The sequence below is a fragment of the Branchiostoma floridae genome, chromosome 4 (genome assembly GCF_000003815.2).
Source record: "Branchiostoma floridae strain S238N-H82 chromosome 4, Bfl_VNyyK, whole genome shotgun sequence".
Lineage (NCBI taxonomy): Eukaryota > Metazoa > Chordata > Leptocardii > Amphioxiformes > Branchiostomatidae > Branchiostoma > Branchiostoma floridae.
The window spans coordinates 25,541,945-25,567,214 of NC_049982.1; the positions used below are offsets into that span (position 1 = coordinate 25,541,945).

Sequence of the window (25,270 nt, forward strand, 5' to 3'; positions counted from 1 at the left end):
CGTACGAACTACATGCACCAACTCGGCGGCATTTTGTCCATGTAATCAAATCAGCGCACGCCAAATAAGAAATACAAGAGACTCAATATTTCATGGAGGTATGATTAGATCTTTGAACTCTTGTTTGACCTTGCAGCTACTGACAAGTGGAGGTCTGTTGAGACGTCTGGGGCAGCAGTGTCCGGGTCGTACGGACACACCAGCGTGTACGACCAGGTGTCCGGGAAGATTTACGTCCACGGGGGATACACAGTGCTGAAGAAGAACCGCTACACGGTGTCAGACTTCACGTACGCTTTTGACCCTGAAACTGGACAATGGTGAGTAGTAAAAGGTCACTTGAATCTGGTTTGTAACATGTAACACAGGAGCTTTGAACTTGATAACTAGATAACTGTTCAATAGTCAGATTTGTAAAGTTTGTTTCTTTGTTCGTACTGACCCTTAGGGTGCCTTATAAGTGACTTGTAGGGCACAACTTTCCTTGCTTAAGCAACATGCCAAGATTCAGCCATTATATCTGTGTGCAGCGTGCAAAATACCCACTTGCACATTGCAACCACTTGTTGGGTAGTGCAATTTACTTCTAAACTAAGGTTGCACAGGGTGCAACTTTGATTTTGAGCCTCAGAACTTGATTTTGTTGTCAATTTACTTTGAAGAAATAAATGGACCAAGATAGCTCCGTTTCATATCAGCCAAACATGCTGATGAAACACCTATTTTTCAGAAATTTGTGAATTGTAGGTGGGTGGTGCAACTTGAAATTCAGTTGTGCAACCTAGTTTTTGCCCCAGGTTGCACACTGTGGTTACACACTGTGCAACCTGGCTCAAAAAAGTATTTTGTACACTGCTGTGTGCTAATGCTGAGACTTAGTCTTCCACGATGTTAGTTATCATTATCCTGGCCACAGGGAGTGCTGGTGAAAGTGTGGTATAGTAGAATTTGTATGGTTCCAAGAGAAATGTCATACAATCAAAAAGCCAAGGAAGATCTACTTTTCTAAAGGAACGTAAGCTTTAAAGTTGAGGAATATACACTTCTGTAGAGCTGTTTTGTAAGAGGAATGTCTAAATGTCTGAATTAGACATAAAGTTTCCATGTGAGGATTGATGTTTCTTGTTGTATCTGTCCAGGTCTGTACTGCCAGGCAGCGGTGTTCCTCGCTATCTCCACTCTGCTGTCACCATCGGAGGGTTCATGTTGGTGTTCGGTGGGAACACCCACAACGACACGTCCACCAGCAGTGGCGCCAAGTGCTTCTCAGCAGACTACCTGGCCTATGACCTAGGTATGCAGTACTGAACCAGTCCAATAGGGGGCCCTGTTGCACTGGAAATGTGTTTTAAAATTATTCCAAGGGGGTTCATCTTGTCCCAGGCCATTCCCACAATGCATTGCTTGTGCGTTTTGCGCAATTTTGTCTCCATTTTGTGAAGTCGTCCATCTTTCGTGGCCTTTCCATCGCTTTTGGATCATCACTTTGCAGACAAGTGCAGGATAACAGGTATGTTTCCTCCATTATTTGTATACTAGCATAAGGCTTTTGTTGTTATGTCAGTACTGTAAATGCAGAAATGTTTGCGGTGGATTAATGTTCGCGGTTTTTGCGGTGACCACTTCACTGCGAACTTAAAACCACCGGGAACATTTTTCTTTTATGGTATTAGACTGCAGTCTATGGTGTTATCGCGAAATTAAAAACCACAGCGAAAAGTCATTTTTCCCGCTACCGCGAAATTAAATCCCCGCAAACTTAAACGCATTTACAGTATGTTGTACCAGTAGTGTAATTGCAAGTTTTGGGGATGCAACTGTCATTTGATACTTTATGACAACAGCTGCGCCTTAACTTCGCAAGTGTCTAGAAATTCGTTGAAATAAACATTCAAAATTGGAAGTTGCGTTTTTGTGCAGTTTTCCACTAGGCAGACAGTCCTGGATTTTGGTGACATGAATATTTGCCACATGTACGTTCAGAAGACTTTATGTCAACCAGATTTTTGAACTGTTACTACATTTTGGAAATACAACAGAAGTATGCAAATAAAGCTTTGACTAGCAGACAGAAAACAAGACCTCCCCTTTAATTATAAGACTGTCAGTGTCTCAGTATCTTTCATTGACCCCATGATCTGAATTCGAAGTTTCTGTCAGCCATCAGCCAATGTTAATTATTACTTATTGACTCTCCGATCTCTGGAATTTCTGTCACTCCTAAAATGTGGTGATTTATGCCTAAATTAAATATAACATTATGGAGATACAATGTAGAAACACAAGCAAGTAACCAAATATGCATGCCAAAAACAATGCCTCCCTACACGGAGGTGACAATGAACACAGCAAACCCAGACTTTATCTTTACCCCAGACTGCACATTATAATAGACTCTCCTACTCAGACACTTATTCAAGTTATTGCACGCTAGAATACCCATCAATCATTAATAACCATTATCCAGTTTTCCGGAATGAAATGGCTGGAATTTTTTTTTTTTACTGAACTTCCAGCAAAATTACATCAGAAGATTGAGAAACAATCACTGGAAAGAGCATGTAACTCAGACATATACCTGTACTTTACTTTATATTATGCTTATGATATGTCAAATCTTGGTTGCCTCTATAATTGACAATATCTTCATGAGTGGTGACCAAACAATACAGTTTATTTTTGTTTCACAAAACTGTATTGCAGTACCAGTACCTGTTACGGCAGTTGAGAGCTAATTAGCATATTAACCATGGGACACATAACTGCATAGTTGCAAGCACCTGAACTTTCTGATGGGTGTCAAGTTACACATTAACTATGTTTCCAGTAGGTGGGGCAAAGTCAACATTGCAGGTCACTGTGTAAACACAGTCACAGTTACTGCAGTTCTTTACGTGGCGGAAGGTTTTGCTTTGAAAATAAAGCACTTCTGTGTGGTATCTGACAAAGATTTTCCAGCAAAATGGCTGATGGGATGTCAAGGCAACCGCCAAGAGGTTATAAAGGCCAACTGCCGCCGCCTGATGCTGAATTGGAGGTGCAAGGAGAACTCCAGCCAGCACAGGTGTGGGAGGGGGGTGGGCATTTGACATTCCTCTGCATTGTGGCATTAGCGGTTTAACGCTTAGTTTAACATATGTCATTATTGTGTTAATTGGCAACTTGAAAGTTAATCTGTGTTGGTAGAAATCAAATTTCCAACACAAAAATTAGACTTCCCCAATTAAGGTAAGTAGGGTAGCCAAAAAGTATAGTTATAGGGTAAATATATTACCCCAATAGAGCAAGTCCAATTATTGTGTTGGAAATTACAGTTCAGCCCTGATCCAAGACACCTCACTTTGTCTTCTATCAATATTGTATCGCTTAGAATCTACATGTAGACTATACTTGTCTATATTAATTAGGCTGTGGTCTTATACAACATTGTTCCTGCTACAATTGTTGTACAATATGCATAAATTTTGACTTTGTCTCCAACCTTTGCAGCAAGGTGACCATCACCATGAACAGACAGGCCAAGTAGCACCTCATGGTCCAGGACAAGGGTACCCAGTCCCATGGCAGACACCACAGGGCTATGGTACTGCAACACCTGCACAACCATTCCAGGGTTTTGCTATGGCTCCCCAACCAGCTGGGCAGGTGCACTACAATGTGCCACCTGCTGGCCCACCAGCTGCTGGTCAGATGCCAGCTCTGCAGATGTCTGTAGGCCAAGTGGGGGGTGTTTTTGGTGGAGCGACCATCAGGATCCAGAGCCAAGGCCTTGCAGCAGGAGGTCTCGTGGCTGGGGCATCTATTGGAGCGGCGTTGGTCGCCAGCAAGGTTGCAGAATCCGCTGCAGGTGTGGTGGGTGCAGGTCTGGTTGCAGGTGTGGCTACAGGAGTTACAACCTTGGCAGCTTTCTACATGGGCAACAGACAGCAAACAGACGAGGCCATTCGCAGAGTGGTGGAAAGAGACCGACATATCCAAGTAGAAGAGATAGCAGAAGGGTCACTTCTGGTGCGAGTCAAGTTCCTTACACTGGTAAGACGCAGCACAGTATTAAGATTTTATGATTTGATTGTAATAGTTATATCAAAAAGATGACAGTGACTGTTTCATCCTGTCATTCTGATATGCAATTGCAAAAAAAACATTGTTGTAGCAGTGTTTCAAATTTGTATTGAATGAATTTATAATTAACGTCTCCGGTCCTAACCCCACCCCATGCCTAATCCCGAACTAGTTGGAAAAACAAGCAGTGCTGTGATATGCATGAGTTCCCATTCATGATATGGGCCGTGACAGTTGACTAATTTACTCTCTTAAATACCACAGGGTTAAAACATCTGTTTAAGTTTGTAAGCACCAACAAACAACGCTTGAAAATTTGCTTGAATTTCACCGTTCTAAGGGTAGGTGACAAGCGAACAGCTTGCAAACATGGTCTTCAACACGTCGTAATTATTCAGTGTAGAATACGTAATATTCCTGCATGACGCCACATGTATATATAAACAGAGATAATCTTCATAACAAGCTATACCTTTGTAATGCCAGTGTCTTTCTTATTGGATATTTGGAGCTAACACGACGTGCAATTTTTCACACATCTCCGGGTCCGCCATTTTTATCGATCACATGATTCAAAGTCATGTGACCACCACCATGTAACACAACACAGCGTCGATAATATACACCTTTCTCACGCGGCGGCCATGATAGATCTAAAACAAGTTCAATGTGGCAAACAAAAGGCTGTCTATCATAATTAGCAGTTCAACCAATGGTAGCCTGCCAATTAGGAAATCGACCAATAAGTGAATGGCTGCAAATTCGTTAAAGATTTGCATTATTATGTTTTTATTTTGCATCCCTTAAGGGACTATGGGGTCAGTCTACACTACTCTACATTGCTACATCTTTCGGTGCAGCACACTTCTTGTAATATTTATTATTCTATCTTATATCATGAAAATTTGTGTGGTTTGGGGGAAAACTAAATAGGACCTGATTTTAGAAATAAGTTTTGCCTCATTGACCTCTTCTTCGATCTATCATGGCCGCCGCGTGAGAAAGGTGTATACTGGACTGCATTGCACTGGTTAGCAGAATGAAAAGACTGAGCACTGTTTGGGACAGAAAGATAGTTATCAAGTGTTATTTCAATGGTAGTTTTGGTGTTTTAAATGCTTGACTACATGTATGTCAAGAAATCACACTGTAGTTGCATTTAGTTCGGGATTAGGGCACAGATTTTTGCGATGGAACGTTCCACAAACAAATGAACCAAAAAACATCTGTAGCTCCCCGCGTGTTATAACGCTCCAACGCAAAGCGCAAAAAGGCTGTAAAGCTTTAATCTCGGTTATATGTTACTGTACAAGATTGAAGCTCAACTCACAAGGGTTAATTGTCAAGTGCACATTTACAAAAGAAGTGTGCATTCTTGTAGACCATAGAGCGGGATTAGGACCGGAGACGTTACTGTTACAGTTTACTGTAGTTATATTTGTGGTGTGATGATTCCATGGTGTGAAGTAAATGAAGAAATCGAGCCTCGTTGAAGAGATCCTTCACATCCAGTTGGAAGGTGCAAAGCTGAATCGGAATGATGGCTGGGAGCTGCCCAAGTCCTACTTACCCTTACTCCGGAAGGAGGCGGGGTGGGGGACAGAAGATCCACGCAAGTCTTGACCTAGTTCTCGCAACTCTCGCGAGAACTAGGTCACTCCGTGAACAAGATGGACTGGATAGCCATCGAAAATTTGGAGGTACGTTCTACTTACCTTTGATAAGTCACTGATTGACGAAAAATCCTATTAACCAGAAATCGAGCCATCGTGAATGTTTCATGATTTACAGTATTCATTCTTTCCCCAGGCTGGCTACTGGGTGATCCGCACCTTAAACCAGAGAATCCACCAGGGGAGTGACCGCACCTGTCTGCAGCTGCTGCTGGAGGATGAGCTGCACAGGATTGGGTGGACCGGACCAATCCAAGTGGGGCTGGAGGGGTGGTGGTTTGCTGAGGAGGAGGGACAGGAAGAGGCAGCAGAGACAGACCAGGAGGGGGAGGAATGGAAGTGGGCAGGAATGATGGAGGAAGAGGTAAGCTCAAATACTAATTGCATTTTGTTTGTATGAAGTATGCACTTGTATTTGCTTATGCCCCCTTCACACGAGAGCACGAACGAACCGGAATGCCGTCGGAATGAAAATTATTTTCTATTCCAGGCAATTCCTGGCAATTCGTATGTGTTCTAACTGCATAACAGCTATTTGTGCCCGTTCTTTTGGCTAGCCTGAAAGTTTTTGACATGTTAAAAACTGTTGAGCTGCAATCGAAGTGCAGAAATATCGAATGGCATTCATAGTGAATTTTAAGTGTATTCTAACTATTCTAACTGCAGTCTGACCGCATTCTGCGGCATTCCAACATTATTCGAAACATTTTTATCTCATTCGATGGAGAACCGAAACGGCAAGCCATCTTGAATCCTGCCTATAGAATATCTGGAATGTAGTCGGAATGTCTAGAATACACTACGAATGGACAGGAATAGAAAGGAATTTTCATTCTGACGGCTTTCTGACTTATTCCTTCTCGTGTGAAGGGGATATAAGGCCCATTTGGAATTCCCACCCGAATAGCTCCGAATGTGGCACGAAATTTGCAAATAATTCATTCCGGCTGGTTCTGCTTGATTCCTGCTGATTCGGTTTCAGTGTGAAGGCCCTATTAACATTAACTGGTACATGCACTCTCAAACATTTCGGATGTTTAGCAAAGTGCTTTGTGTGTTTTCATAAGATTGTACTTAAAGAATTGTGATTTATCCATTTTTTATAATATTCATAATGTTTTTTTATAGTGCTTTGTGCCTTTTCATGAAATTTGTACTAATTTCATATATTGTTGATTTGTACAAATGCTTACTAATAAGCACTATCACAAATTGTCATGCAAAAAGATGACACACCTTAAGACAATTGTCAGAGTAATAGCAGTTATTTATTTCCTTCCTCCATTTACAGTCATTACCCAGTTCAACAACAGAAGGAGACTCAGGCCTGCCTGAAGATGTGTCCTCTGTAGCAGCCATGTCCATCGCTTCAGCTGAAGAAGTTGAAGAAGGGCCATTAAAGTGGCGGAGAGCCATACAACAGAAGTACAAGGACTCACCTACAGCACAACGTCGCATCAAGTCCTACAGGTCATTGGAGAAAGGAGCAGAAATCCTGACCAACAGTGGGTATACAGATGTGGAAGGATTAAAGGCCTTGGTGCTGGGATTCATGCAGAATGACATGTTAATATCACCAGATATCACAAGTAGATATCTGTATGAACAGACATATTTGAGCCTAAATAAGGTGCAACTGAAACAGCTTACAGCCTCCCAGCTACAGGTCAACCCTATGGACACCACCTGTCTGCTACTGACAGCTATACAACTGCCACATGGAGACATCCGAGTGCTGTCCCTGCAGGTTGTGGTTGATACCATCTTACAGCACGGACCTGGAGACTGGCTGTACCAACACCTGCACCACATCTACTGCTACCTAGGGTGGGCCATATGGAGGGCAAGTCCAAAGCCTCAGACAACAATAACATCACAGGAGACTGACCAAAAAACAAGTTTGGCAGCTTTAGTCCTGTCAGTTATGGCTAGTTCCCTTATGTACAAGCAGGATCATTTGTACACTGTGTACCTCACAGCCCGAATGTCTAAGGCATTGTTTGAGACAGAAGCAATCAGACAGTTTGAGCACTACCTCAGGCTGGCACCAGAGTGTGATTACCATGTGCCACTTGCTCACTACTACCTGGCCACCCTGTATGGACATCAGCAGGACAGGCAGAAGGTGATTCACCACTTCACCAGGGGGCAGCAGACAGAGGCCAACCGGCTACCTGGGTTCAATAAGGTCCCCAGATCCATCAAAGACTCTGCTAGAAAGGCATATGAACAAGTCATGGCACCAAAAAATTAAAGATAACAAACTAGTTTTAGGAGTGGTTACAATGTAGGTCATAGGTGTACAATAGCTGTAGAATTTACAAGCAGATTGTGACGGGAGACCTGGCGCATCCCTGTCTTGTAATTAGCCAGCGAAAGGGTTTGTCAGCAAGGCAGTCTTTTCCATAATAAGATTGCTGAACCTTGAATGGCACATGCACTGTTATTCCAAGAATACTCCCTCATTTTTCAACCATACAGCAATCACAGTACGTATGTCACCTGAGGCACTTACTAGCTCATTGTATGACATGGTACCCAATGAACAGTGTTATGTGATTGTCGTTATAACCATTATACTACTCCCAATGTTTTTAAGCAACAGTTCATAATACATTTAATGTCATATTGAAGGTTCAAGACATAATGGACAGATATATTTAACAATTAATTGTAATTTGTCAACCACAGGAAATTAGAGGTTACATATTTTCCAAGTGTTTTGACGCATGCTTCATCACTTACATGTACATGACATGATTGTACCAGTCCAACTTTGAAGAGGATGTCTCTGTGATGACTATCAGTGGTTGTAATGATCTTGTGATAGATGATGAGCAAGTATAAGTCAAAACATGCTCAAGTATCTGTATGGAGAAATGTATATATTAAGTGTTCATTGTTATGTATCACATGTAATCATATTGTGTACCAGTCTGTACACATGTTACACTACAATATTATTAATGGAATATAACAGAGGAGATGTACATGTATTACTGATCACTGACAATAAAGGAAACCATGGTGTAATAGTAACATCATTGTGAATTAAACTTACTATAGAAACAAGTATTTTAGTCTACGTGTGACATTAGCTGTATTAAATTCTTAGCAATGTATGCAAACACTTAAATAGAGCATGATTGACTGGTATCTCCTTTTGTGCTATTCTGTAATCTTGATACTCATTAAGCTTCTTAGAGTTGTTCCTTAAAATTTAAGATCACATTTCCAAAACTGTCTGTCGTGATTTATCAACAGAGTAAAAAAGACAACTTGCAATTGTTTTCTTCTATTTGATTTCTATTCCTTTGAAATGTCTTATGCAAAGAAATGAATAAAGGCAAGTTTATAGTATTATAATTTCAAGAAAATGTCACAGCAATATTTCAAATTGGAACTTCCTTGTTGGTACATTGTAGTCTGTAGTTTTGGGGTTGCAGTGCATTGTGGGAATGACCTTTGCCATCCCCCTGGCATATTCCATTTCATGTTATGTTTGACAGCCTATTTGTTTATATATAACATTGTGGACCTCTGGCATTTGCTTTCAATAATAGATTTGTAGTCACAGTTTGCCCCTGTAGTCTCTTTATAGAATTACACCGGCTGATAATAATACTGGACACAGTTCACTGTTTGAATCGCACATGTGCAGTGAGCTGCATTGTGGGTAATATGTCAAAGGTGAAGGCCCCTTACTTGTAAACAATTCTTGTCTAGATGATTCTTAACGTCGACTAGACAAGAATTGTTTGCAAGTAATGCTTAATATATGTCCAGACATGTTATGTCGCATGGGGCCTCAACTTTGTGACGTTTTAGCCACAGTGCATCTTACTATGTATGCGCAGTATAAACTGTAAACTGGCTTATTACAAACGTTCCTTTACATACAACCTGCATATTAATGACTGTGATGTTTGACTCCAGAATGTCACAGCTGGCAGCACCTACCTGGCCCAGGTCCTGACTACCAGCCCCACAGGTTTGGCCACTCAGCAATAGTGCTCAACAGGTGAGACTAGGAGTTACTCATTGTTCTAACGCTGCAGAAAAGTAGTTCTGTACATGTACATGTACTGTAAAATAATGCCTTTATGTTCACTGAGATTTAAGTGCGCTGTAGGGAGAAAAAAGAGGGGGGGGGGTAAAAACAACTGGTAGGTCGGAAGAAGACAGAACAAGTGTTTTCGCAGTGAAACCACAGCAATCTTTACATGACTTGTATACAATTTAGGACAGAATTCATCATGATAGTACAGAAAATAATATGTGAGCTTGCGAGATCAATATGAATAAACTTTGAGAATTTAAAAATTAAGAAAAAATGGGAGTGTATAGAATGTGCAGATAAACAGAATGACGAAGAAATCAATTTTCAAGTTACCGGGCTATTGACCCAAAATCAGTTGCTGTCTATTTTCTAGTATACAATACATTTTGTACTTGGTGTTATGCACATTCAATTTGTATAATCATTATGTCTCTACAGGACCATGGTGGTGTTTGGAGGATTCAACAGTGTTCTGTTAGGGGACATCCTGATGTATTCCACAGGTAGAGGTAGCTTTTTTTATAGTACCAGTTTACCAGTTTTCTATTTGTTAGGCTTAACACAGCAGTTTTGTACATCTCCGAAAAAGAAGTAAGGTCTCCCAAGGGTGTCCAAGTATTGTTTTTGGTGTGCCTGTCTATGCAAGAACTTGCAGTTTGTCCATACTCTGCCAGATGGAGCTTCTCATTTCTGATTGGCTAATGTTTTGTCAGGTGACTGTGCCATGATAGAAGACGAGGACGTGTGCACCAGTTCCCAGCCCGGCGCCGTGTGTGTGTGGACGGAGGTCGGCTGTATGGACAGACAGGCGGCCGCACAGCTGGGCGAGACTAGGCAATGTCCACCAATCACAGGTCAGCTATTCTTTGTATTTCAAACTAGAAAATCCCTCTGTGAATCTCTGTGAAATATTTTGTGTGATTTTTTTGTTTTATTCAATCTTGCTGAATCAGATTCTAATTATAAATCTACTTTGAATAAGATCACCTCTTCCTGTCAGTCAATGGTTACACCATTTCCCCTTTACTTCCTGCCATTCTCCAAAGTATTGAAATTACTACCAGGGCACAAGCAAACAAACACACATTCAAGCAAATAAACAAACAGGCACACTAAAAACATAAAGATGAGGTTAAATATAAAGCATAATACCAGGCTTCCCTCCAGCTCACAACGTTACACTGTCCAATTTCCAGTTTCTAGCAACAGTTTCTTCCTCAGACTGCCAAAGTATTAAACTCTCACAATGACAACTGTTTCTCGCCTGTATACAATCTTCAAGCCGTAAAAACTAACGTTTGCCGATATCTCTCAGCTCTATAATTTTCTACCATTCATTTCATTTAGTATACTGCCTAGAAGTGGTCGTAAAGACCTTGCATTGAGCAAACCATTAAAAAAGCTGTACATGTACTTGGCTAATAAATGATTGTGTGTGCCCCCATGCAGGCTCCTGTGGCACCTTTAGTGACTGTGGCACCTGTGTGACTAGTATACACACCTGTCAGTGGTGTACTGATGACAGCACCTGTAAAACTACCTGTGATGACCAAACAGAGGTAAGTCTGTCTTAAAGGACCACTAAACTCCAAAAATGGGTGTTACATTCTAAAAGATTGTATCAATGAATACATAAGAAGCCGACAGAATTTCACTTGTGGTGACTTACACCATGTGCTTTGTAAAACAGTACGATACTCGCTATCCCCATGCAGACCCTACTTATGCATTCTCTATACATATGATATAGACACTCCTTCAGTATGAATATTTTCAGCGTAATTTTTTTGTAATAAGCACACCTAGAAGGTCAGTTGTTAATGACACGCAGTACGTTAAAAGAATCATTCTTTGTCAGACTATGAAATTTGTTCAGCAACCTGTAAATACTTAGTGTGATTCTGACCAGTGACTGTTGGTTGTGTCTCCAGGCTGTGTCTAACCTACAGAGCTGCCCAGCAGTTCCAGTGTGTAACACCTTCAACTGTAACGACTGTCAGGACAGGCCAGGATGCCACTGGCAGGCAGAGGAGTGTAAACTAGGTAGAAAAGCTTAATTTCTTTCATTTTGGGGCACAAAACCCTCAACACTTTACATCATTCGAAAAAAGCAGTATCATATCATATTCCGTATCCAGTATAAGGGCCCTTCAACTTGACACACCAGTTTTGCAGGCACGTAGCAAGGCAGTCACTGTTTATATTGCATATCTAACTGCCAGCATTGTTTAAAGCTACATGTATTTTGCCCACAGCCCATTGCACAATATACCTTGAGGAGGCTATGCGTAAACCAGGCTGAGGTTTAAACTTTATTTTGGTGACCTCTAACCAGCTGTCAGCCAATCAGAAATCGCGTGGCCGTGGCCTTGTTGGAAAGGTGGTCGCTATAAACTATTTCTCTAAATGCATAATGCTTATAGGTCAATAGGAAAAATTCAAGGGACCAACAAAAAATGACCGCAGTGGCCAGGTGGTCGCTATGCAAAGGCCGCTAAGACAGGTTTGACTGTACAGATAAATCAAATGGCCACCTTCATTACATCACATGTAGGTACTGCAGAAGTTTCCCCATGTAAGCAGCCCTGTAGCCATCGGTTGGACATTGTGAACTGCACCCAGGCAGACTGTATGTGGTGCAGTAATCAGAAGCGCTGTGTGGACTCCAACGCCTACGTGCCATCCTTCCCGTACGGACAGTGTCTGGAGTGGTGCACTAAGGCTGACGGGTGTCCTGGTATGTACACGATAGTCAGCCTACCCACACATTCACCCAGTGTTGTACACAAAAGTGTTACCATCATTTCTTCATGCATGACATATTCAATATCTATTGATTGAAACATTAACAATGTCTACTTTGTGGCTCCAATAGAGATGTGTACTTGAACGACTACTAACATCAGGTACAAATGTTTAAGTACAGGTCTGAATCTGAACAAGTTGGCAAGTAAACTGGTTTTCATGGAGGATAGAGATATAAATAAATGATGACTGTGGTATGATTTACATGTGTGTCCTATGTGTGTTCAGGTGATTTACATGTGTCCCATGTGTGTACAGGAGAGTGCAGCAGCCCGCGGACCTGTGAGGCGTGTCAGCAGCAGCCGGAGTGTGGCTGGTGTGATGATTGACATGTGTGTACAGGTGTGATAATTTACATATGTGTACCATGTGTGTACAGGAGAGTGCAGCAGCCTGCAGACCTGGGAGGCGTGTCAGCAGCAGCCGGAGTGTGGCTGGTGTGATGATTTACATGCGTGTACAGGTGTGACATGTGTGTCCCATGTGTGTACAGGAGAGTGCAGCAGCCTGCGGACCTGGGAGGCGTGTCAGCAGCAGCCGGAGTGTGGCTGGTGTGATGATTTACATGCGTGTACAGGTGTGACATGTGTGTCCCATGTGTGTACAGGAGAGTGCAGCAGCCTGCGGACCTGGGAGGCGTGTCAGCAGCAGCCGGAGTGTGGCTGGTGTGATGATTTACATGCGTGTACAGGTGTGACATGTGTGTCCCATGTGTGTACAGGAGAGTGCAGCAGCCTGCGGACCTGCGAGGCGTGTCAGCAGCAGCCTGAGTGTGGCTGGTGTGATGACGGGAGTCAGACAGGGCTGGGTGGGTGTGTGGAGGGCAGCAGTGCAGGACCCATGGTGGGGGGGTCTGACGGAGACTTCCACCTCAACACTACCGTCTGTCCCGCCAGCAGATGGTACTTCACCTCATGTCCTGGTAGGTTAAGTGCACAATGTTTTTTTACCTTTGCCAAGAAGGTAATTTTTCGGTGCTGTTTGTATATGTTTTCGTCTATGGACAGCTTAAGTTGAGACACTTTGGATGGATGTTAAGGCTATTTGGTATGTGGCTAGGGGTCGAGAAAACAAAGGTCAAGTTAAACACCTTTCTACGGTACTTCAGAAGAACTTCATATTCACAACATACTGTTGTCACAATTTTCAAGTGGTGGATTACTTCATATGTGTCCGACTCTACTCTATCTATTAATCTCAGGGCTCGAAATACTGGGTGCATGTGCACCCAGGTGCACCCAAAATTGGAGCTGTGCACCCAATTATTTTCTGTGCACCCAAATATTTTATTACGTTTATGTAAAAATATCAAAGTATACTTTATAGTCTAGTGTACATCATATTCTTGACATCTAAGTGACTGTTAGAAAGACAATAAAAATGTCTGTCATGATACATGTTTAAGAATTTGATAGCTTGTAACTAAGTTTTATTTTTTAGGTCTAAATTACTTCAACTTTTAATAAGTGGTGCACCCAAAAAAATTTGGTGCACCCAATTTTTTAAGCTGGGTGCACCAGTGCACCTAATCCCAAAAATGAATTTCGAGCCCTGAATCTTGAAAACATACATGTATGCCATAGAAAATCTAGCCTGTTATATTGGACAGTGCTCAGTGACCTGCAAATATCTGCCTATTTGTAAAAATGCCCAGTGATTCAATAGGACACCTGCAGTATTTTTTTAGCAAAAATGCCCCTGTTAGACTATTTTCTTGTTGTGTGATGCCAGCTTTACAAACAAAACAAGAAGAAAATATGTTGTTAAAGTTTAGTCCGTAACCCTTGCTGATGACCTGTTGTATTTAACTTCAGAATGCCAGTGTAACGGACACAGTACCTGTAACAACACCAACGTGTGTCAGCAGTGTCAGGACCTCACACAAGGTAACAAACCTGTATTTCTAGAGCAGCAGAGCCTCCTATTGGACTAGTTCAGTACTGCAATCCTATATCATAGACCAAGTACATGTAGTCTGCTTGTGGGTATTTTGACCAAACAGCAATGTGAATCCTTCAAAAAAGTATGTCTGTCTGACATGTATGTTTGTTTGTCTTTGTGTGTTTCCCCACTCCCAAATACATAACTACCCACATCCTAGGCTAGGCATGTAGCATTATGAAGAGGTTTGGAATTTTCAAAAACTTTCAGAAATTTGCAAAGTTTAAGTTAAACTGTTAAGTTAAATGTGAAATTGACTTTCTATTTTCTATGACTTGAACAAACCACATGAGTTGGGTTAAGGAGAAGAAGGAGGTGAAGTCTTGCAATGTTTTTTAGTTATCCTGCTACCTCTTGCTCCAACAGGTACTCACTGTGAACAATGTGTGCCTGGATACTACGGAGATGCTACAAATGGTGGGAATTGCACAGGTAATAGCACAGTCTTTTTTCGAATTGACGAAATGTTGGAGTAATAGGAATGGCAGTAGATTGTATATATTGCTTTTTATTTTTGTCCTAAAAGTAACTTTTCCACCAAGATTATTGTCCATACCAAGATAACGTCCCTAACTGAAGCTAGGTACTAGTATTCATTTTCATCTGAGTCAAGTAAGGTGTAAAAAGACTTTTACTAGGTTCAAGATTGTGGCCTGTTGGCAATTCAAACCCAGAACCTTTAGATTTTAAGTGAACAACTCTAACCACTTTGTGTTGTTTTTCTAGTCTGTCAGTGCCATGGCCATGCAGACTTCTGTAATGCACAGAATGGTGACTGCTTCTGTAACACCAAGGGTATCATTGGCAAAGGCTGTGACAGGTTGGTAAATTCATATCTTTTTGCAGCTTTGCAGCTCACGGTTGAAACAATTTTTAGTCCTCTATGAATATATTGGAAACATATTAGTTAATATGGTGTTATAGATATGCAGTGGAGTGGTCACGGCAAAAACCGCAGAAGGAAAAACAAACATTTATAGATATACATTAAAGAATTGCTGGAAGATGCACTGTGCAACCTTAGGGTTATATACAGTCATGTACATGCCATTCTTAGAATAGTTGAACTGTAATTTCCAACAAAAATTTTCAACTGCACAGCATCAGTCTTTGTCAAGGAATGAACATGCCATGTTGTACATTTGTACAGTTGTTTATGATGAGAAATTATTTTAAAAAAGATGTTTTATGAATAAGAGGTAATTGCTTTTTTGCAGATGTGACGTCAGTCATCGCTACTTTGGGGATGCAGTCACAGGAACATGTTATTGTGAGTGGATTGCATTCAATCAAATCAATAAAATTATTTACGCAATAGCCGAGGGTAGAGTGTTTGCCAGCATTTAGACGGTTGAGGGGTTCGAAAATCAACCCCGGTTGAATTATATTATAGACTAGAAAAATAGTACAAAATGTACATACTCTGCTTTCTCTGCTTAATGTGTATATAGAAGAGTATATATTGAACACACTCCACTACCAGTGGTCTAGTACTGCAGTGCCTTGATAGCCAAAGGGCTATGGATACGGAGATAGACAACACCTTTATATTTTGACAATGTGAATGATTGTAAATTTAGATTTGGGAAATATTGCTTACAATAGTTTCTTATGATTGATTGATTGATTAAAGCATTTGTGTAAAAGAAAAAAGCCTTGCAATGTTAGGGTCAATTATTGCTGTATTGTTGACAAATCGACAAAAAACCTTTGAACAAGTCAACAAATGTTTGGACCAAGAAATATCTATACCGGCATTTTTTTCTGTCATACACACATTGGCAACTTCATCTTCCTTGTACTGTAAATTGAAAGAATATTGATACCTTGGAAAAGGGTGGAACAAAAATTCCTCTATTATGTTAACTTGATTGGGTTCCCTTTATTTTTTCAGATGACTTACTGATAGACTACCAGTTCACATTTAACCTGTCCAAAAGTGATGAGAAGTACTACACTGGTATCAACTTCATGAACATCCCCAGCCATGTGAGTACTGGAGAGCCGTTTATTTTTGTGCAATCTCAATTTGACAGAAGCGAAAATGAGTTTCTCATGGACAGGTGTTGTGAGTTTGCGGTTGAAATGATTCTGTTATAGAATCTGATGTTATATATTGGAAATGTATATTATTCACACTGTCATGAAAACTGAAAATAAAGCCACTGCAAACACTTCAAGCTTTACAGTACTTTACCATTTAGAATTATTTTTGTTGTAATCTTGCTTGTAGTTGTTTAGTACAGTAGTATATTGCAAGGGAAGACTACATAATAATATGTGTATACTTCAGCCTTGAAAAGACAGTTTTGAGTCACATTGTGAAGAATAAATTTGTATCAAGAATGTTTGACTTTGACGTGCATGATATCATGTTGATCTCCTAAAATAGATATACGATAAACAAATAACAGCAGGTGTAAATTATAAAGTGCTTACTAATAGTTAGAAGTAAAACTATCAGAATGTACAATTCTGCTGTCTAATTTGAAGATAATGGGTTTATGATTATGTGTATTTCTCACAGGCATCGAGAGACGTAACTTTCACCATCAACACCTCAGCAATGGCCACCATGAACATTACGATAGCCAGTGGTAAGACTCTCACGTTTTGTGTGATAGCCGTCTTTCCGATGCATCTGTGTACCCCAGTGCTGTTTCCAGCTTAAAAATTATTTCCGTCCCTAATATTGTTTGGGGGGGTGGGGATCGGGCCTTCGGCCCGACGCGAGCGCCGCAGGCGCTCGCCAAACTAGGGGGGTCCGGGGGCATGCTCCCCCGGGAAAATTTGAAAATTCAAACCCTCTAAAACGCTATTTCACGTATTTTCAGAGGCAAAATTTCATTCCGCAAAGTAGGTCTACCGACACCCCACGATCTCGAAACGCCGCGGGTGTTGGCATTATTGGCCGAGGGACATTGACGCATTTCAGCTCGTAAGATCGTTTTAAAAGGAAGTTTACATCACCTATTTTGTCTGGTACTGGTTGCTCATGATCAATTAACTTTCTATACTATATTTTGCTTAATAACTCTTTATTTTGCTGGTGTCGTGTTGCTGTTTCTTTAACCATCAAGAAATGAACATTTCTCGATAAAATTGACACCTTTCTGCTCATCGTCCAGTACCGTCCAAAGGGCACAGATTTGCAAAAGATCGGAGAAAAATTGCAAGCGGTCATGTTCACAGCGCTTGGTAAGAATACTGCGATAAGAAAACAGTCTCCCGATAATTATTTTCTGATATAAAATAAATGTCAATCCGAATTCCAAAACTCAACCCAAACTACGCAGAACAAAAAATGTTTTCACGGCTAAACTTTCCGTAAGGGGCAGCCTATGCGGGGGCATGTGATGGGGTCGGCAGTCAACCGTCAAAACAAGCGGGCTCACTGTAAAAATAGTCTCCTACTTACATTTTTCGGCGGGCTACTTCCATATAATTTTAGTGGAAGGTCGGCAAAAAAAATATACAAGTTCGATTCCCGACATTTCTCCGTAAAAACAGCGTTACATACCGCCGAAAATTATGTATGTAAGCTGCAGCGAGTTGGAAAATGCGGCTTGACGTTTTGTTACCATGGTAGCAGCTTCGGCGGCAGCCTTTTGAAGTAGCGTCTGCGACAGGGCGTGCGTCATAATTCTACAAATCCAATCAACACCCCACCAATCACAGCCAGCAGCGGCGCGGACAAAGCGGTAACACCATGTCAATAACGAAGAAGCGCGGAACTTTACGAACACGTCGCTGCGAACTCGGTCCCAAATCCAAGCACAAACGTGCTTTTGAGGATACATTTTGCAAGAATTAGCCGTGGCTTTGTCACATCGTAGATGTAGACGGTGAGGGATGGTGTTTGCCGTCTGTTTACAGTTTGCACCAGGGGGAAAAGAACTATGGAGATCACCAGTGTGACGGTTTACTGAGGTCTCCGACACACACACGACGGCCGAGAAAAGAAAAAAAGAAGATAATTTCTGAACTGCCGTGTCAGGTTCATAATGAAAAGCAGTTTCCCGTTAATGTTGATTTTAAATCGTATAAGGGCCGGGTGATTCCGATCGGCATTGCAAAATAAAACAGTGGTTAGGTAAGATAACGCCGCAGCCCCGCCTTCTTTTGCGCCACGCGAATAGCACGCTTTGCCGATCTCTGATCTCCACACATCTCCGTTTGTTGGGGCCGCATGAGGCGATGTTTATCTCGCGGCTTGGAAAGTGGAGGCGTGGTGGAAGAAAGGGCAAAAGTCGATTGAATTTGAAGTCGGAAGCCTATTTTAGCTATTGAACCTGCCTTTTTAAGCTTACAAAACTGCATTTTCATGTCATGAAATTAAGATTTTTTGGGACGGAATGGGTGAATTTTTTTTCCGTCCCGACGAGTAAATTTCCGTCCAGGGACGGAGGGACGGGTCCTGGAGACAGCACTGGTGTACCCTTGATTTCATGATTGGAGTATGTTGCCAGATGTTAAAGTAAACAAAAAACAACAAAACACACAAAGTTGATTGTTTATCCTTAAATGTATCTTGGATTGAAATTTGTTGGGCATCTCTCCAAGCACTCCCCAAGTGCTCTTTGATTAGATTAAGTACTGTAAATGCATTTAAGTTCGCAAAGATTTAATTTCGCAGTAGCGGGAAAAAGGACTGTTCGCTGTGGTTTTAAGTTCGCTATAGTACCAAGCACTGTAGTCTCTTAATGCCATGGAAAAATGTTTGCGGTGGTTTTAAGTTCGCGGTGAAGTGTCCACCGCGAAAACTGCGAACATAAAACCACCACGAACATTTCTGCATTTACAGCAATCTCAGCCTATGGCTGATTGCAATGTGTCTGACAAGGTCTGACAACAAAAGTTAGATTACAGAACCAATTTGAGGGGCAATAGGAAAAACTTGTTATGTGGAAGATTAACTCATTTATTCATTCGAGTTCATTGGAGCTAAACTGGTTAACTTTTACTTTCCTGTGTTGATTTAGCCTCTGATCCAGGAGGGAAAGTTCTTGTGTCCGCGGCTGACTTCACCTTCTACAAGAGTGTGTACTCCCATGTGGACTACTCCTTCGGAAGCTCACAGAACACGACCTTCTACGTCATAGTGTACAACTTCACCACGCCTTTCTGGCTGCAGGTTTGTACTGTAGATTCGGTTATTTTTGCAGGAAAGCAGTAGAGGGGGAAGGAGGTTTTTACAATTTTACATTTTGCAGTTGAAACTAGAGTTCCACGAACACATACCTTTGCCAAATAACAAGGTTTGTTATGTAGAATGATGTCTGTAGACAAATGCGTTACTCATTTCATTTTCTTTATAATCATATGCTTGGAGTTGGTTTATAAAATTTCAACATTGATTATGCAAATTAGATCCCAAGTTACCATTAATCGATATCAAATTGTATCAAGTATTACTTAAGCTATCAGCATACCAAAAATCATGATGATCCTTTGATCCATTCTTGACTTACTCTCTTTCAGTCTTTAATAAAATACACCCCTTACTCTCTTCCCTCTTTCTCAGTTACATATGTGACAACTTTGATGAAAGTACTATAATGAAATGCAGTGGGTTTTTGTACTTTTCCTAATTGATTATGCAAATTAGCTGTTGATTTGCATAATTGGTATCTCATTATGTAGGTCTTCACTTACGCTACCTAAATACCAAAAAACATGATGATCCGTCAACATGTTCATATTTTCTCATTAATAATGCAAATGAGGTCGTCATTTGCATAATTGATATCTATAGCCATTTCTCTCCTTCCCAGCTACATATGTGACAAGTTTGAAAGTCCTATCATGGAATGCTGTGGATTTATAAATTTTCCTAATTAATTATGCAAATGAGCTGTTGATGTGCATAATTAGTATCTCATTATGTAAGTCATCACTCATTCTATCTACATACCAAAAATCATGACGATCCGTCAACATGTTGTAGAGTTATTTCATCCAAAGTTGAGTTTCTGCTGCAGTACCTTAGCAAGCCGCTAGGGGGTCCATTATCAAACTTGACCTTCGTTTCCCGATCCCTACCCACCTACCAAATATCATCAGGATCCATCCCAGGCTTCTCGAGTTATGCTGTTAACACACACACAGACACACAAACACATCCAAAACCTAACCTTAGCCATTCTGGCAAAGGTAAAATTGTCGCAGTGGTTTTAGTCTATTGTCCAGGTTTGTGCGGCAACCCCTCAGCTCCAAAACCATAACTCCACAAATGTGCATTTTAGTTGTATGAAACTGTTCAGAAGTCACCCTCAAGCTTAAAGCATCGAGAAACAAGTACCATTTCCACCACCCTGTCACAATTGCAAGGGGGTAGGCACTACTTCTAAATTTGCACAAAGCCCACCATACCACATATTTATCTAGAAAATTTTATATAATATTCCCTGGAGAATCCCTTCTTTACTTTTTTGTAGACAGTCAATGAAAACATGTCTGAATATATATATCTTTCAACCACATTTTTAACAATGTACATTATGTACTTATTGTCTAACTGTGAATTCAGACATCCATAGAAAAAAGTAACCGATATCGTTTCAAATTTCCCTTACGCCTTGTAACCTGAATTCCTTACAGCTGTTCATCAGTTCATATTCAATTTGATGACAGAGTGATAACACGCCTACTCACAATAGGGGATGTGTTGAAAAGTCCGAATGTTTGAAGTGTAGCCACAACTTGACTGTACATTAAATATATGTAAGTCAATTGGGAACAATGTCCCAAGCTCTGCTCTACTACCTCATGTTCCTTGTATCTCTATGTACACCCAAAAGATTTTCCACAAAATCACCTCCGTGTAATTTCTGCTGGGCAATTGTCTTCTGAATTAGCTCTGCCCCAAATCTCACAACCATATGATATAAAAGGTAAGATACATGTGCTACATAGTTCAAGCTGACTCTTTGGAGACAGACTTGAATGCATGAAGGCTTTGAGACTGAAAATGGCTTTTAAAAGACTACTGCAAGGACAGCTCAAATTGAGACCATGTAGTGAAAAGAGAGATGACAGTGTACCTACCTCTCAAACTCAAAGGAAGGAGAAGAATACAGACTAAGACCGTTGTTATGTACATAAGCCCATCATTTTGGCTTGCCAAGTTGATCATATGGCCTAAGGGTCAACTAACACATTTGCAAGGTCTGACCTTTACACCTCTGAAATATCAGGTTGCTCACAGTACTGACTGATCAGAGGCCTGGGTCCATTATTCATGGACCAGGAACCCCTCAACTGTGCTGACAGCTGCTAAGGTGGAGTGGGGTTGTAAAGCTTCAGACTGAGGTTTTTGACAAAAATGCCCCTGCTATCCCTACACTAGCCGCTAGGGGGCCCAAACTTATGTCACTAACTCCTGAGCACAACAGCTATCTAACACCCAAAACTCGTGGCCATACCATGTTCAGAAGATGGAAAAACACACCCGGAAGTTGCGCTGCAGTACCAAGGGAAGCCGCTAGGGGGCCCATTATCGAACTCCCCCTTCGTTTCCCAGACCCCTACCCACCCACCAAATACCAGCTGCATCCGTCGAAGTCTTCTCGAGTTATGCTGTCCGCAGACAAAAGTTTGCAATTAAACCGGCGCCCGCACTTCCATGAAAGCCGCTAGGGAGCCCAAACTCGCAGCAATCACTCCCTGCTTTAAGGGCTCCCTAACGCTCAAAAATCACGACCGCAGCATGTCCGGAACGCGAGATATCAAGCATGCAGGTCCTGCTGCAGTACCTTAGCAAGCCGCTAGGAGGCCCATTATCGAACTCGACCTTCGTCTTCCACACCCCTACCCACCCACCAAATATCAGCTGCATCCATCGAAGTCCTCTCGAGTTATGCTGCTCAGAAACGGGGAGAACCACACCACCAAACCGAAAACATAACCTTAGCCATTCTGGCAAAGGTAACAATTTCTGTAGTGCTGTTAGTAAGTTATTGTGGTGTGACAAACTCACAAAATATAATCTCAGCAGACATTACAAGATTTACAGTAATATACAATAAACTTGTTCTGAGTTTCATATGGTGGTAGTTAGTTAATGTTACCCAATTTTGTGATGCGCAAATCATTGTTTTAAATACAATGTATTGAAAAGATAGACTGTTATAGTTTGACTGATGTCTCAGTGTGGCTCAAACGGTAGCAGCCTTACAGTTGAACCTCTGATTCCAATTAGTTGGTTGCTAGGAGACCCCAGTTCAATTCTGGGTCAGAAAATCTGTTGGGGCTGCACCTGTCTTTCAGAAGGGAAGTAAAATGTAGCCCTGTGATCAAGGAGGGGCCTCTAAAGGAGAAGGGCTAGCGACCTCTGTCCCTTGTAAAAATATACCCTACTACTAAAACAGCAAGGAAACTTGCTGACCTATGTCTAGGCACTATATATATATGAGGGTCCGAAAAAGTGAACAGTGTTTTTCCCCTTCCTTGCTAGGTAACTTTTTCCCAGCACGGCAGTATCCTGGACCTTGTGCAGTTCTTTGTCACTTTCTTCAGGTAAAACTTTCTTCACTTACTTCATCTGTGTAAGTAGTGTGCTGAGAATTGTAGCATCTGTACATTATGAATAAGATTTTTGAATTTTGTAAAAGCTCTTGATGCGTATCATCGTTAATCATAAAGGATTCTGCTGCAGTATCAAGGTCTCACACTAGAGTTAGGGCCAATGTTAAACTTGACTTTCATCTTGCCAAGACCAACCCACATACTAAATACAATCAGAATCCATCCTTGAGTTATTGCTGACCACACAAAACTATGTAGAAGCAGACAGACACACCTCCAATCTTTTATACATATATTGCTTGTTGCGCTTTCAATAGAATTTGATATAGATATAGATAATATTGTATGTTTTTCCCGCAGCTGTTTCCTGTCCCTGCTGCTGGTGGCAGGAATCTTCTGGAAGGTCAAACAGCGGGTCGACACATTCCGTAGGCGACGGGTAAGTCATCGAGTTCAAGTGCTTCTTCTTTCCATAGACTTACTAAAGGTCTCATTCTTGCTATTGACTATAATGTACAAATACATACCGTATACACCTGATTAACCTACAGGAAATGTTATGGTATCATTCATTCTATGTTGAGCTCATTGGTCCTACGTTACATTAAAGAATGTACCCAAAGATTTTCAAACACAGTTATGGCTTATTATTTGGTTTTTGGTTGGTTGGTCCGTCTACTCTCTTTTCGCAGCCAGGGGCTGAATTGCGAGGAGCTTACAATAGGTGGGGCTAGATCACAATGGTCTGTAATGGCAGCCTGTATACAGCACCTACTTGTAGTGACCTCAATGCAGTTGTGGCCATTGAACTGTAGGTTTTGAATCACTCACACCAGAAAGGATCCCTATCTATTTGATAAGTGAAGTAGGTTCTTTTAGGTGATCAAGGTGTGGCTGTCTTCAAACATGGGTCCTCCATTTAACATCCTCCGTGAAGTGGGGAACAATGTGTAAAGTGCCTTTCCCAAGGGCACAACATCGGGGCATATCAGCGGTTTCAAACCTGGGACCTCTGGGGTTTGGGTCACCTTTGCTAAGTTATCGATTCTGCCACATGATGCCACACATTCACAAACTGCACCTAGCCAGCCACTGAAGGAGGCACTTTTGCAATCAAAACTCAGGATAGTGCATCTTTAAATTTGTGCACAGCTCCCAACATTGTGCAGGACATCTGTTCATTTTTCCCTCTACTTGACAGGAGATGATTATAGAGATGGCACAGATGGCCAGCAGGCCCTTCTCCAAGGTCATGTTAGAAATGGAAATCAACACAGAGCCACCGGATGGTGTAAATAAAAGAAAACAGGTAAGTCTCAATCATGGCCTCCGTGAATGGAGGTTTTGTTTTAGGAGTGTCTGTTTGGTTGTACATGTATGTCAATAGTTTTTGAAGACATTTTCTCTTTGATGAGTAAAATGCTTATGCAAACCATAGCTTGAGACAAACAGTAACCTAGTGCTTCTTTGCATATACAAGGCCTGTCAGGGGCATTGACCTGAAATTGTTAGGTCAAAGGTCCCAGAATAGGTTATCTCATTTTCTGTCTTCAATTTTCTTTTGCATATCTATGTATGTTTTGCCTTATACCTAATTGTAGATATAAGCACAACTTGGTTGTTTTATTTTTCAATGAATGTACATAAAGTGGAAAACAAAATACAGTAAAGAACACTTCTGTAATGCTAAGACAGATGGAAAAACACTATCATTTAAGAAAGATTTCAGCACCTCCTTCATATTCTTTGTCTAATTCATTACAATGTAAACTGGTTGTTTCCAATAGAGACGTCCTGGGGCTATTTCACTAGAGCCTCTAGCTGGAAACAAAGCAGCTGTGCTGTCAGTCTTCATGCATCTGTCAACAGGGGACAGCTCACAGCCTGCTGTAGGGCACACAGGTAAGACACATAACAGCTCACAACCTGCTATAGGGCACACAGGTAAGACACATGACAGCTCACAACCTGCTGTAGGGCACACAGGTAAAACACATAACAGCTCACAGCCTGTTGTAGGGCACACAGGTAAGACACATAACAGCTCACAACCTGCTGTAGGGCACACGGGTAAGACACATGACAGCTCACAACCAGCTGTAGGGCACACGGGTAAGACACATGACAGCTCACAACCTGCTGTAGGGCACACAGGTAAAACACATAACAGCTCACAGCCTGCTGTAGGGCACACGGGTAAAAC

General features: G+C 41.4%; 1 protein-coding gene across 1 annotated transcript in view; it reads left to right on the forward strand.

The window, feature by feature from the left end:
* LOC118413199 (attractin-like protein 1) overlaps positions 1-25,270 on the forward strand; it is a 39,108-nt gene that overhangs the window by 10,419 nt on the left and 3,419 nt on the right. The window contains exons 9-28 of the mRNA XM_035816416.1: positions 137-320; positions 1,140-1,294; positions 9,672-9,756; positions 10,234-10,298; positions 10,509-10,649; positions 11,245-11,354; positions 11,727-11,838; positions 12,350-12,532; positions 13,322-13,522; positions 14,415-14,486; positions 14,908-14,973; positions 15,268-15,361; positions 15,759-15,811; positions 16,436-16,530; positions 17,069-17,138; positions 19,524-19,675; positions 22,997-23,058; positions 23,428-23,506; positions 24,269-24,376; positions 24,855-24,969. Of these exons, the coding sequence (XP_035672309.1) occupies positions 137-320; positions 1,140-1,294; positions 9,672-9,756; positions 10,234-10,298; positions 10,509-10,649; positions 11,245-11,354; positions 11,727-11,838; positions 12,350-12,532; positions 13,322-13,522; positions 14,415-14,486; positions 14,908-14,973; positions 15,268-15,361; positions 15,759-15,811; positions 16,436-16,530; positions 17,069-17,138; positions 19,524-19,675; positions 22,997-23,058; positions 23,428-23,506; positions 24,269-24,376; positions 24,855-24,969 (2,202 nt within the window). The remainder of the gene's footprint in view (positions 1-136; positions 321-1,139; positions 1,295-9,671; positions 9,757-10,233; positions 10,299-10,508; positions 10,650-11,244; positions 11,355-11,726; positions 11,839-12,349; positions 12,533-13,321; positions 13,523-14,414; positions 14,487-14,907; positions 14,974-15,267; positions 15,362-15,758; positions 15,812-16,435; positions 16,531-17,068; positions 17,139-19,523; positions 19,676-22,996; positions 23,059-23,427; positions 23,507-24,268; positions 24,377-24,854; positions 24,970-25,270) is intronic.